General features: G+C 50.5%; 1 protein-coding gene across 1 annotated transcript in view; it reads right to left on the bottom strand.

Annotated features, from left to right (window-relative positions):
• Nucleotides 1-7,449: 7,449 nt before the first annotated feature.
• The window catches only part of GLUL (glutamate-ammonia ligase), a 19,414-nt gene continuing 13,123 nt past the window's right edge, over nt 7,450-13,740 (bottom strand). Inside the window, exons 3-8 of the mRNA XM_017729616.1 lie at nt 12,660-12,850; nt 11,318-11,479; nt 10,915-11,061; nt 10,376-10,503; nt 10,010-10,209; nt 7,450-9,103 (exon numbers count right to left, since the gene is read on the bottom strand). Of these exons, the coding sequence (XP_017585105.1) occupies nt 8,785-9,103; nt 10,010-10,209; nt 10,376-10,503; nt 10,915-11,061; nt 11,318-11,479; nt 12,660-12,825 (1,122 nt within the window). The 5' untranslated portion in view covers nt 12,826-12,850 and the 3' untranslated portion in view covers nt 7,450-8,784. The remainder of the gene's footprint in view (nt 9,104-10,009; nt 10,210-10,375; nt 10,504-10,914; nt 11,062-11,317; nt 11,480-12,659; nt 12,851-13,740) is intronic.

The following is a 13,740-nucleotide window of genomic DNA, read 5'->3' on the forward strand; positions in this document are numbered from 1 at the left end:
GCTTCTGGCATCCTTCGCGTCCTTGGCCCCCCGGGCAGAGCGGTGATAGCGGCTCTCGGCCCCTCCTGGCCGCCCGTTCTCCGGGCAGAGTAGCCTTTGGGCCCTTTTGTTCCCCGGACAAAGTGTTGATTAGCAGCTCTTTGGGCCTCATCTTCTGCTCGCTTGGAGGTTATCTTACTTGCTCACACTTGCTAACATTCTTGCTAAAACGAGAGAAAACTACATCCACATAGCAAAAAGCATTTCTAACATTATATAATATCTACTTTAATACTTTGCGAGAAGCCAATACTATAATACATGTTTATAACATTCTCCAGCCATATGGCCGGAGAACTGAGCAATCACGGGACCAGCACGGTCCTTCCCTCGCAGGGCAACACAAAACAACCAATGGGGAACAGGATTAGGGCACATGTGACCAGGGAGCAGGGAAACCCCGTGCTTCTACCCAAGGGTCCCCTCTCCCAGGACCCCAAACCAGGGGGGAGGAACCCCAACACCCAGTTCAGAGCTGGTGTAAAGCAGCGCAGCACCGAGGCCAACCAGAACTGCACCACTCTTCCCCAGCCCTAGATCTGGCCCAGCTCTCCTGAGAATACTTGATCTCCTCCCTGAGCGCTGCCAGCTGGGTGAAATACAGCTGCTGCCTCAATAGCGCTTGTGGAAAAAAGGCCTGACATTATTCACAACAAAAAGACAAGTATTGCAGTGCTTGCTTTAGATTTCATGGGAGCAGTTTCCACTGGCTGCATGGGGAGGGGGAGACAAGCAGGGGAAGATGAGCAGGGGGGGCTGCTGGATCTCACAGAGCTCTTTAGGCAAAGCTATCACAAGCTCCCACCCAAAATATCCCATTTACCTGCAGAATCCGTGTGGCATCACTGCCATCCCCCTACCACAACCTTTGCAGAGAGATTCCTAGTTTGCCAAGACCATCTCTCCCAGCAGAAGCTCCCATCTTACAAGTTCCATGACTTTCTCGTGCCCAAGATAACCAGCAAGCTCCTAGCAAGACACAGCACGTAAAAGGGCTGTGTTTTGTTTCAGGAGGAACAAGGCAGACTCAGGCCTACCGACTTGCAGGGTCAAATTGAATGGCCAATTCCTTCCTGAGGGCTTTGGAGCCACCCCTCTGGCTCACAAGAATGACTTGGAGCTCCTCTGCTATTGCAGCAGCACCATTCAGGCTGTATTTAACCCCTACTGTTCTCTGTTGCTTGTATCAACCTGTCACACACTTTCTGTGGCATCCTGGACACTGCCCTATATCCTGGGATGTTTCTAAGCTATCCCAACCATGCTCAGAGAGGTCTGAGCAGAGTTTGCCATGCAGGAGCTCCACAACTCACACTTTGGTTGCCAGCTCTTCTCCCTCCACATGAAAACAGAGACCAAACAACCCAGAGGGAACCCCTTGCTCTGACCAGGATGCTTCCATGGCACAGACTGCTAGCATACCACAGTTCCTAGGATGCTCTTGGGTCCCAGACCACCATCCATGGAGTGTGCCTGACTCCTGGTACATGGGGCACACCCCCTGCTCTGTGCACAGAGCCAAAGTGGTGCAAGGGACAGCCCTTCCAAGACTCCAGAGGCCACCTCCTTCCCCAGCCAGCCTCTACAAGCAGTTTTCTTCATCCTAGCAAGATTACAGATAAAAAACTTCCACACCAAAGCAATCTATTCTCTAAATGAAATGCTTCCCCACAGGGCTACAGCCCACAGTGGCAGTGTCACCCACTGATCACTGGCATGGGCCTTTGCCAGGAGGGAAGGCATCCTTTTTAAAGTGAAAGCATTTTAAAAAGCAGATGGAGAACTTGCCAGGAGACCTAGCCACAAGGAGAGGTGGAAAAGAGGGAGCCAGTTAATCACCCAGCATGTGTTTTCTGTCTGGGTGGAAAATGGTCTGAAAATATCTTGTATTTCAGAGCAAGTGCAAAGGTTTTGGTGATTCAGCCATCTGAAGCCTTGGCCTCCAACTTTCAGATTAAGCCCATCTCTAAGCCCAGCTGTTCCCAGGCAGCTTCCTAAATGGAAATGGCATCTGGACAACATAGCCCTGGGCATGTCTATTCCCACCTCAAACTTGGGGGCTTGCTCAGAATCCCCTAAACATGGAGAGGCGTTGGATAGACTGGGGTTTGTGGTCGAAGCAAATGGTCCCAGATTTTTTCCAAATACCTGCTGGCCACCATGCTTGCCAGAATCCAGCTCAGTAGGCCAGGAAGCTCCTATTCCCTTGCTTTCCCAGTGTTTTAGGCATTTTGGACAGGCTCTTGCTCAGGACAGAGGCAGCTGGGGAATTCAGCAGCTGCTCAGCATCTCCACAAGCCATGGATGGGTTTGAGCCACACAGATTTGTGATGAGAAATAACAGCCTAACCCTGGGTCTGATTAATATTTCTCATTTTAAAAACGTTTGACACTGGGGGAAACTGCCAGCAAAAACTGTGGAGTCTGGTGTCTCATCCATCCACAGGACATGAAAACAAGGCACTGCTGCTATCAGCTTCATCTCAAACCTGCATGGAGGGTGAAGACCTTTCCTTCTGAACCCACTTGGCCCATGCCCAGCCAAATGGGGTCCTGAAGATCATCAATCCCAACTGCAGGGAGTTAAGGCAATGGGCTGAGGCTGCTGAGGAGCCACCATACACCCTGCCAAGCACCCATTGCTGTCTTGCACCCTCCACCCAGCCAGGATGGTGCCACAGAATCCCTGGGTTCATGATCTCCAGGGTTTTGGTGGGACAGGAATCATGTCCTACAGATGGGACACTGGGACGCAGTCAGTGCTGGGACAGGTGGAGAAATTGTTGGCACCAATGTGGTTTTTCTCAGGCTGTGTTTTCCATACCAGTCTGGCAACCCACCTCTGCCCTTGTTTTCTGGGGCTGGGATATTTCCATTTTCCTCCCTCAGCAGCCTTTTTGAGCAAGTGAAAGAGAAGCCAAGGAGCACAGAGAGTTCAGCAAACAAGGGGAGGAGAGGAGGGTACCAAGTTGTGCTGTGCATGCCTGGGCCAACCCTCCTCAAAAGGGCTTGCTAGGAGGAGACCTGGGCACAACCTATTGACAAAAGAGAGCAGGGTTCCCGTACAAACAAGCTGGCTCCACCTGGGGCAAGGGATTAGAAACCTCGGCACAGCCCTCAGATTCCTCTTAGCAAACCAACTGTGACTGGAGGCAGGGATTAAACCCAGTGCTGAGGAATGTGGCTCCTTCCAACTGCGGAGTCCAAGCTGGCACTGCATCCCCACTCAAGACTCTGTTTACGTAATGCATCTTATGAAAGCAAAATAGCACAGCCATGCCAGCCTGTGGGCAGGCCAGGATGGGAGGAAATAAAGAAAAAGAAAGACATTTTTTGGCTGAGGTAAAGCCTTGCTGTCCCCTGCACCGCTACCCCAACCTTGCACCATCTCACCAGGGAAGGAAAGGAAGGGAGCAGTGAGGGAGAACGGTCCAGTCCTCCTACAAGACTGTGAAGAGCTGCAGTCCTAGTGTTCAGTCTGGAGTCACAGAATGTGGATTTTCCTCCCAATTTACCTCTCTGACCCTGGGTTTCTCCTCAGTCAAGCAGATTCCCATTGAGGTCAACCACTGCAGGTTTTGGGGGGCTAACCTGCAAGAAGCACCCAGCCCCAAATCCCATTCCTTCTGAACACAGACACCTCCAGAGGCAGCTTGGAGATGATCTGACCCACATAATCTCCCACTGGGAATGGAGCTCCTGGGGAGACTTCAGTGTAGAGAGCAGCAGGATTATGTCTGCCCAGAGCCCTTCTCCACATGTTCCCATCAGAGGTCATTGCACAAAAAGGAGGAAGAGTCCCCAAACAGCCAGCACTGGCTCAGGGTGGAGTCACAAGGGGTTAGGCTGAGGTCACCATTCATGAACCAGGCAATTCACAAGTGACATCTTTAGGCATCCAGATGAGCCATCACTCAGTGACTGGTATCTCTCATAACCTGCATGGCCTCAGGAAAAGCAGATCCTACAAATGGACTGGCCCCTGTATCAGCAAGCAAAGAGTCAGAGCTCAACTTATGTCCACGTGGGACATGTTGAAACCAGGCACTGCAAATAGATTGTCAATCCCATCCGGAGAGCCTGGAGAACCACTCATAGGTGAAGGACCCACTCAGGAGCCAGCCCAGGTGTAACTTTGCATCCATCTGGCTGGGGAAGCCAGGCAGACCTAAGGAGATCTTCTCTTTCAAGAGTTCCCACTTGTTTCCTAAGCAGCTATCCTCAGTTTAATCAGTAACTGAACAAGTGGGATGAAATCCCGGCTCAACTGAACCTGAATTATGGATGTGTGTGATGGCAGGAGTCCCCTCCCAGCTCCACCACTTTGCTCAAAGGGGTCACACAAGAAATTACCCACTGGCCACACCTGACCTGTCTCCAGCACCCTTCCGGAGCATGCCCTGGCCTCCTTTGAGGGGACAAAGCACCTCCAGCCACTTTTCCTAAGGCTTTTATCAGCTGATGAACTGCAAGTGTGTATCTCAGCTGGGACTTCTCCAGGCCCCACATCGGAGGAGCTGCTGGAGCTCCAAGAGGGATTTCAAGAGAACAAAGCAGGGCTGCTCTGATAACAGGAGCTTTAAGCCCGAACAGAGGCTCTTGCAGAGCTCTGCAAATCACCCCCTCAGTGGTCTGTGCCTGGCTGCCTCCCTGGGGCCATCCCTTCCCAGCCTCCACAGGCAGAAGGAGAGGCAGGACACTCACACAGGCCAGTATCAACACCCCGGAAAAAAGGGAAAACACAGACTTGTTTTGGAGAAATAAAAACAGTTTCACCCAGCAACAAAAACTGCCTCTCTTCTCCCCCAGGTAAGGGCATCCAAAAGACAGCTCAGCAAATCCTGACCCACCTAAGGCTGGCTGTTTCCTCCTCCAGATGTGTTCAGGAAGAGGTGTGTTCAGCCACAGGCAGTGCAAGCATGTGAAGGCTGATCTACCAAAAAAAGGTAATCGAGGAAGACCAAATAGCACTAAAAACCCCCCACAAAATAGTAAGAGAAGTGAAGTGCGGATACTGGAGCAGCAGCAGGGCACTCTGGGAGTGTGAAAGGAGAGGAGAATCCAAGCAGCCACACCTGACACACCAGGCTCTGCAGAAAGGGAAAATCCCTTGTGTCCAGACAATAAATGGGCTGGCACAGCCCAGTATGAAACAATGTTTCAAGTGTGGTCTTGATTAGCTCATATGCTCCAGGCTGTATTTGAAGGGAGCTGTGGCTAATCTTATTTTGATTGCCTTAAAATCCAGTTGTGGGGAAAAGCCTAGTGTGTGAGCAGATATATTAATGGGTTAGGGGCAGCCTTGTCTCCTAAGCTGGTGTTTGATTAAAAGGGAGCACAACCAACAGGCACTTTAAAAAGCTGCTGCTATATTTGTCTGCTTCATTTGGAGCAGTTCCTGATGCTTGGATGTGCCCAGCAAACCCTTTGGGAACTCTCCTTGCTATATCATTATTTACATTTTAAGGATGTGTGAGTACAGAGAAAGGGATTCACTTCCTCCTGAGAGGCTCAGATCAAAAGTCAAAATGTTTTCTATGAATACATAAGACATAAATTCAGATTCTGAGGGTTTCAGGCTCAATTTGTAAGAGCCCTGTGGCCTTAAGAGGAGGCCTCCCTACCCTACAGAGCTGGGAAATAGTGTTTAGGTAACTACAAAGCAGATTCAGCAAGCAGGCTCTAGGCAAAAAGTCAGAAAACAATGCCTAGAGGGAATAAACAATTTTTCCCCTTCTAATTGATTATAATCTTTTTTTTCCCCTATACTTTTAATAATGATCTGAAAAGCCACTTCCCAGCACAATGTTGTTCTGACCTTGTTTTCAGCTGGGTAATTGTGCAGTGAGTGGATAAATGCTTTCTCAGCTGAGAGCAGGAGGAACCATTAAGCATCAAGCTTCTGACCTAAATTTACGTTCAGGGCAGCTGGAGGAGCAAAGGACTGATGTCTGCTCCCCTTATCAGCCTGATGGACAACATGGAGATGGCATCTTCCTCACAGACACCAAAACACCACAGGGAGATGCTGTTTATCCCAAAGACTTTAACCCAACCAACCAAGGAAGGTGTCCCTGCCATTGGCGGGGGGGTTGGAATGAGATGATATTTAAGATCCCTTCCAAAACAAACCATTCCATGATTCTGTGGCAAAACACAAAACCTGGCTGCCCATCAGCACCTCCTGCCTTGGTGATGCTTAGTGGCCAAAACTGAGCCATGTCCCTTTTCCCAATTTTTTTATTTCTCAGGAAGAAATAGTCTCTGCAGGGACAGAGATTCAGCCTCAGAGATCCAGAGTGTTTGTAAGTACAGGAACTTTAAAAAAACAAACAGAAAACCAAACCATATCTTGTCCCTACTTCTGTGCCAATGCCTTTAGAAAAGTTCTCTTAATTCAGGTGTAATTTTTTCCTCTGTAACATATTCTTGGAAGGCGTAAGAAACAGCAGCTGCCTTGCCCCTGAGCCCAGATCAGGACAAAACTTTGAGGTTTCTGGGCTCCTGAGTTACCCCAGAGCAGCCTGGGTTTGTTTTGGCTGCAGCACCCCAGCTCTCAAGTCCTTGTGGCTATGGCAGGATGGGAGGAAAGGACATGGTGTTCACTTTGCCTCTGTTCTGGTCACACCCCACCCCACCAGGGCACAGGCACAGGGTAATTTTAGGACTGTGCTGAGGAAGGTGCTGCACCTTCAATGTTCCCCAGAAGGGAGATGCAGGAAAACAGTTGGTCCACAAAATTGTGAGAGCAAGAATGGCCTCATCAGCCCAGCAGGATGCTCAGGTACAGTTAATCTAGATTTAAAGGTGGGAATAGTTAAAGCATCCTCTCCTGAAGGAATCACCTCCTGGGGAGCTGAGGAATGGCACCACAAGCTCAATAAAGGACCACAAGAACAAAATGACACATTTCTACTGCCTTGGTTATTTTCCTAAATGACCAGGTTTATGCCAAAGGTGGATGAGCAGCATTTTCTCATTTCTCTCCCATTTTCTTTCTTAGGGAGGAGCAGGAAAGGGTCTTCTTCCACAAAGCCCCCTTTAAAATTAAGTTTGCTGGAGTTTTGTTTTCTGTAGGATTTCTATATCCTGTAGAACTTGTGAGGAGGAGGCTGGGGAAATGTACAACATCTGTACCAACCCCATAACCCTCCCTATAGACACTCACAAGCCCAGACCCTTTCCTATCCCAGAAGAATCCCATTCAAGCCACAGCTGGACCATCACTCACCAGAGAACCAACCACTGCTGACAAATTCCCATTTTCTGGAGAGCACACATGAATTGAAAGACCCCTGCCCCCCCCAAAACACCCCACAAATGAAAAGCCACATCTACCCACTATCAGAGCCAAAATCCTTTCAAATGCTGAAGGCAACACACATACAAAAAGAGGCTGCAGAAGTCAGATTTAAGGTTTTGTTCTTTTTTTCTTTTATTACAAAAAAGAAAACCTATTCGGCAGAAGTCCAAATGCAACAGAATATAACTGGCACCATCTAAGATACCCAAGCGTAAAATCCCGGAACATTTGAACCCCCCAGCAGGAGCTGGGAGTGCCAGGGCTGGCTGGGAGGGACAGGTGGCCTCTCCCTTCCCCTCTCCTAGCCCCCTCCTCGCTGGATGGCAGGCAGCCCGCGAGAACCAGGCCACAACAGTGGCATCAACGGTCTCTGTAAAACCATTCAGTTGGAGAAACTAAGAACATTATGAAAAAAAAAAATTAAAACTTCTTCTTTTTTTTAGCCTTTATCAAAAGCCCTGCTTTAGTGACATGCTAGCCCTGCTGGACAGGTGACACACCCACAGCTCTATCTGGAACGCTGTTGACCAGTCAACTCTTGGTTCAGGACACCTTCCTCTCACTCTGAACGTGTCACGGCCACTCGAGTTACAGTGACAAATGCTTCTGCAGGCTTTTCACTCTGGGAACCCCTTCCTGCAAGCTCCACTCCATGCTTGAACAAATCTCATCTGAGTCTCCCTCCAAGCTCACCCTCAGTCCCACCTGGAGGCCTCCAACAGCATCTGCAAGAACTCTGCCTGCTCTGGCTGGATGAGGCATTGGAACATCATCTCTTTAAGAAAAAAACACTTCCATATATAATTTTTTTTCCTGTTTTTATATTTAAATAGAAAAATACTACTTCACTCTGTGTTATGAGCCAGAGATCGGCTGACTTCCAGTGACAGAACCAAGAGTTCTCCTCAATGCTCCTATGCTGAACTTAATGCCAGAAGATTCCCAGAAACCTCAGAGTGGGCAAAGAGTGATGATCTCCCCATCATCTCCCCACACAGGCAGGAGCATATGCACAGCTCCCATCTTCCCTTCTCCACAGAAAGGCACCAACCTTAGAGAGCCATGAGTCTGCAGAGAGCCAGCAGTGGGGCTGACACCTCAAATCTGATTCTGTTTTAAGCCTTCTCCTCTCCTACTGGCTTTCTGCATGTGCAGTCTGTCCCTGGAAGCCACTGGATCCCATCCGATGTACACATGAATTAGACAAAAAAATAAAACAGTGGTTAAAAATTCTCTAACACCCTGTCCTCCTCTCATCTTCTGAAGAGTCAATGACAAACAGACATCGATAAAACTAAACCTGCCCTCCTCCCCACCTCAAGACAACAAGAGTTACTGAGACACAAAACATGTTATCTTGTACCCTTGGGATTACATCTAGAAGGGAAGTTTAGGGGCGTGGGGAGTGCGAGGGGAGGCGGTGTCTGTGGGGCGAAGTCTGCTTAGTTCTTGTACTCAAAAGGCTCGTCCCCAGTTTCATTGAGGAGACACGTGCGCACCAGGGCCTCTGTCACAGCGTAGGGGTCACAGTTGGCAGAGGGCCGGCGGTCCTCGAAGTAGCCCTTCTTCTCATGGCCCACATTGCGTGGGATGCGGATGCTGGCACCGCGGTTGGCCACGCCGGCGGAGAACTCATTGATGTTGGACGTCTCGTGGAAGCCTGTCAGGCGCCTGGCATTGTCCAGTCCCCCCTTGGGGTCGTAGGCACGGATGTGGTACTGGTGGCGCTTGCTCAGCTTCTCAATGGCCTCCTCGATGTGCCTGTGGAGGGAGGGACAGGTGATGACAAAGTGAGGGACAGGATGAGCTGAACCCCTCTGGACTGTTGTGTCAAAGTGACACGAGATTAATTGCTGTCCCCAAGCCATTTCATGATGATGCCTTGTGCCCCACAACCCACTTGGCTGTTCATCCCAACACAGGGTTTCTCTCCACTCCTACTGCTGACCCAGGAAAAGAATCCTCATGGCCAAATCCCACAGGCTCCCTAGGGAGTGCTCTCTGTGACACACCACCAGTTAAACTTCCCACTTTCACCTGCTCTCAGAGCAGAGATCTCTCAACACTGGAGTTTCTACTAATGAAGCTCACAGAGTCATGGGCTGTCCCATTATCTCAGGGCATCACTAAGATTAAGGCAAGAAAACAGAGCTGCCAGGATGCATCCCTCCACATAGCTCCAGTGACACAGGATCCCTGGCTGCACTCAGCACACCAGTCCCATACAGGAACTCAGGGTTTGCATTTTTAGGATGTTGATCTTTAAGAAAACATGGCAGCCTTGCCTAGACAGAAACAAATGGTCTTTCATCATGGCTATAAAGAAATAATAAAAAATGGCCTGTGCTGAGTTTGTTTGTTTGTTCCCAGTACTGGCAGGTCAGGAACCAGACAGACTGTTACGGATAGTCGCATCCTGGCTGCCTGTACTTCCACCAGCAGTGGTTGAGCTGTACTGCTGGCTAAACTGCCCACCAAGCATCAATATGAGAATGTATCACTATAAAAAACACATATTAAAAAAAAAACAACACAAAAACGAAACAACCAAAAAAACCCCATCCAGAAGAAAGACTCAGATATCATGCCAAGCACCAGAGCAACAATTCCTGTGTCATCCAAAGCATTGCAAAATCCTGTTGCCCAGTAAACAACTCAAACACTTACTTGAGACCTCCTTCTTCCCTCATGCTCTTGGTGCTGAAGTTGGTGTGGCAGCCAGCACCATTCCAGTTCCCAGGGATGGGCTTGGGATCAAAGGACACCACGACCCCAAAGTCCTCGCACACCCGGTGCAGGATGAAGCGCGCAATCCAGAGGTGATCCCCCATCTCAATCCCTTCACATGGTCCCACCTGGAACTCCCACTGCAAGGGAGGAGGCATCAGGGGCTCAGTTGGGTGGAGACAGGCACCTCCCACCCCCTGATCCTCGGCACAGCTACACAGCTCAGAGCAGGCAGACACAGCTCCTGCGGCCTGGGATTTTTCCATACTACTCTCTCACTCCATGAGGCATCTTAGAATGATGTACCTGGGCTGGCATCACTTCTGCGTTGGTTCCTCCAATTTTCACGCCTGCATAAAGGCATGCTCGGTAGTGGGCCTCCACAATGTCTCTGCCATAGGCTTTGTCTGCCCCTACACCGCAATAATATGGACCTGCAACAGCACAGGGGAACATCAGTCTCCACAGGGAAAAACGCTGACATTCAGTGAAGACTCAGCATGCACAGGGGAGAACTCTCCAAAGGCTTGGGGGGTGTGGAAAAATCCCAAGATCTGTTTCTCATGGAAGAACTAGCAGAGCAGAACACCGATGGAGAGCAAGTTCCCCTGAGTTTAAGTCCCCTCCAGACCAACAAACCAAACAGCAAATTTGGACGCGGCCAATCCCCACCTCAGCCTTTCTGTAACAAATTTAATCTCATGGTTAGTTTTTGCCAATATCCCGCTTTCTACTGTCCACCTTCGGTTCTAAGAACACCTTGGATCCCTCAGCTCACCTGAAGCTGTACCACACAGAGTTCAATTCAAACACTCCTGACTTGGTCCAGGCTCCCGAAAGATTACCTTGGGGTCCAGGGAAGCCATTGGAAGGCCAGCCAAATGGATGTCCATCTGTCCCCAGGAGAGTGTACTCCTGCTCCATCCCAAACCAGGGGTGCTGGTTGGACACCATATCCATAATCCTCCGGCAGGTGTGCCGGAGATTTGACTCTGGAATGGAAAAGCGACACAAGGCTCATGAGCACCTGCACTCTCCATTTCCACCTTTTTTATAGTTTGAGTCCCAGCAGTGTTGAAGAATCCCAAGCCCAGCCCTTTGTCCATTACTTTGTTTGCCCTTTACTTTCAAAGCAGGGATTATTTCTGTGTCATGCTAAGGGCACAGACTGCACTTGGGCAGGTCTCCCATTCCCCTTCCCAGGAACACCACCTTCACCAGGAGAAGGGAGAAGATCCATTCATTCACCTGCAGACTGGCGGTTGTATTTGAAGACCTCACAGAGAACAAGTTTATTGGGGTCCTTGCGGAAAGGGTCCCGAAACATGGCAGCAGGTCGCAGGTACATGTCACTGTTGGAGCCTTCGGACTGGTAGGTGCTGGAGCCATCAAAATTCCACTCAGGGAGATCTGGAGCAAAGAAAGGAACCAGCCACAGTGACCCAGGGTCCCTAGTCCCCAGGATGGGCTCCCTGCCACCCTCCAGTAAGACAGAGGTGAAGATGCTCATAGAGAATAGGCCTGCAATAGGTTTAGTCCCAGCTCAGCTGATTTTGTTCCAAGTGGGGGAAGCAAAAAAAACCCCAAAGCCAGCAAAAAAGTGTAGGAGTGAAACTCCCCTGCCACCCTGGGAAATAACAAGTTGCTGGGCTGCTGGCCAAGCCTGAGTGAACAGAGTAGCACTGAGAACATTTCCCATGTCACAACAACCACAGGGATGAGCAAAGCACCCATTTCCCTCAGCTGGGGAAAGGCAGACCACAAGCCATCTTCCAGCTATGGGAATGAGGAGAGCCATGGAATACCCTCATTCATGCTACATGGCCTGAAGAAGGTGAGAAGGCAAATCATATAGAGGTGGAATCTCATATGGAAAGGGAGTGTGGCCAGCATGGCCCCTCATCCACCCCTCTATGCTGAGCCCTGCCCTTCAGGTCAAAGCCCAGAACTCCACCCAGGCAATGTTATCTCCTCAATATCCCAGGGGGAAAGAGGGAGGATGGGAAGCACAAAGATTTCAAAAGAGCTGTGCCAACCACTCCCTCAAAGGGAAAAGGAGGGAGGGGAAAAGAAAAAAAAAAAAGGAAAGAAAAAAGATAATTCTGCTCAGTCACACACAGTATTTTCATTTCATAACTGTCTCCAGCCAGCTCCATGGCAACCTGGGGAAAATCCTAATGCTATTATTGTGTAAGCTGGGACTGTTTGTTCTGAGGGACACAAGCTCTTAATTACACCGGATAGCTCCATTCTTTCCCCTGCACTTTCTTCTGCCAAACTACTTCCGGCCAAAACGAGTACTTGAGAGTCAATGGGCAGCTGAGCCCCTGCCAACAGCCCCCAACCCCTGCCAACAGCCCCTCCACGGCAGGGACAGCACCAAGGATGGGCTCCCAACCCCAGGCACCTTCCCAAAACTCCACATCTGGAAAGCTGGGAACGCTCCCCTGTGGTATCTGGGGAGAGATAACTGAAAGGGCATGAGAAGGAATGTCTTCCCTAAAAACCATCCTTCTGCCATAGGAAGAGAGAAGTGGCATCCTTCCTTCACTTGGTGAGTCTACTACGAGTCCTGCACCTCCCCTCTCACCTTCCAGGCTCTTGGGCTCATGGTCCAGTGTGCGGGTTTTGCAGCGGAGGTGCTCTCCTGTGCCATCGATCCAGATATACATGGCCTGGACCTTCTCCCCCTGTGGCAGCTTCATGTACATGTGCTTGATGGCTTTGCTCAGGTGGGAGCTCGCTGAGGTGGCCATGGCTGCAGTCCTCACAAGGGGGTTCCTGCAGGGGGGAATCAGAAACAGCCCCAGCTGTGAGCCCTTCCTGCACTCCCACATTTTTCAGCCCCCCAGTCCAGGGAGGAGCACAAAACAGCTCAGCCACAGGGCTGGCTGCCATCTCCAGTGGTTCCATGTCATTTCTCAGGGACAACACACAGCAGCTCAGGCAGATGCCAGCAGCCAGGAAAGCCCTACTCCAGAAGCCCTTCAAAGAGTCCCATTAATCCCCAAACTCCTGCTAATAAACCAGTGCAACAGACTTCCAAAGGGGTCCGTAGCCCCATGTGAACTTTTCATCTCCACATTCTGCTCCGGAGCAAGGCTAATGTAAGGAAAGCTTAGCTAGGGCTTTCTTAATAAATCTGCTTCATCGAGGAGGGCTTTTCTGCCCCAGCTGCCTTCTCAGCCCGGCTGAGGTTATCCAAGCCCGGTCCCAGGGCAGCAGGAAAAGCAACAGGCAGCACATGCGAGCCCTGAGTACCCCAGGCAGCGATGGGGAGGCCGGATGGGCCGGAGTGGCTCTGGAACCAGTCGGTGGGGGCTGCAGCATCCCCAGAGCTCTGGGAGCCAGGCTCCCAGCGCCAGCCAGCCCATTCGTATCTGACCCACAGCAGCCAGGCTCCATGCGTGTTTTCCAAGGAGCTTAGAAATGCCAACCGTTTGGAAATGCGGACTGACTTGGGAAGTCGCTCCAACATCCCGTTCGCCTGCGGAGGGGCTCGGGATGAGCCCTCCTCAGCCCACCCCGCTGCGGCTCCCAACGCGCCCACTGCCCTGCCAGAAACACCCCCTACGCGTGCATCTCCTGGCAGTGAGAGAGTCCCTGCGCTCCAGGAGCAGCTGAACAGCCTCCTGGGGGTAAAAAAAAAAAAACAAAAAAAACAAAAAAAA

This window comes from Corvus brachyrhynchos, unplaced genomic scaffold (genome assembly GCF_000691975.1).
Source record: "Corvus brachyrhynchos isolate BGI_N302 unplaced genomic scaffold, ASM69197v1 scaffold101, whole genome shotgun sequence".
Lineage (NCBI taxonomy): Eukaryota > Metazoa > Chordata > Aves > Passeriformes > Corvidae > Corvus > Corvus brachyrhynchos.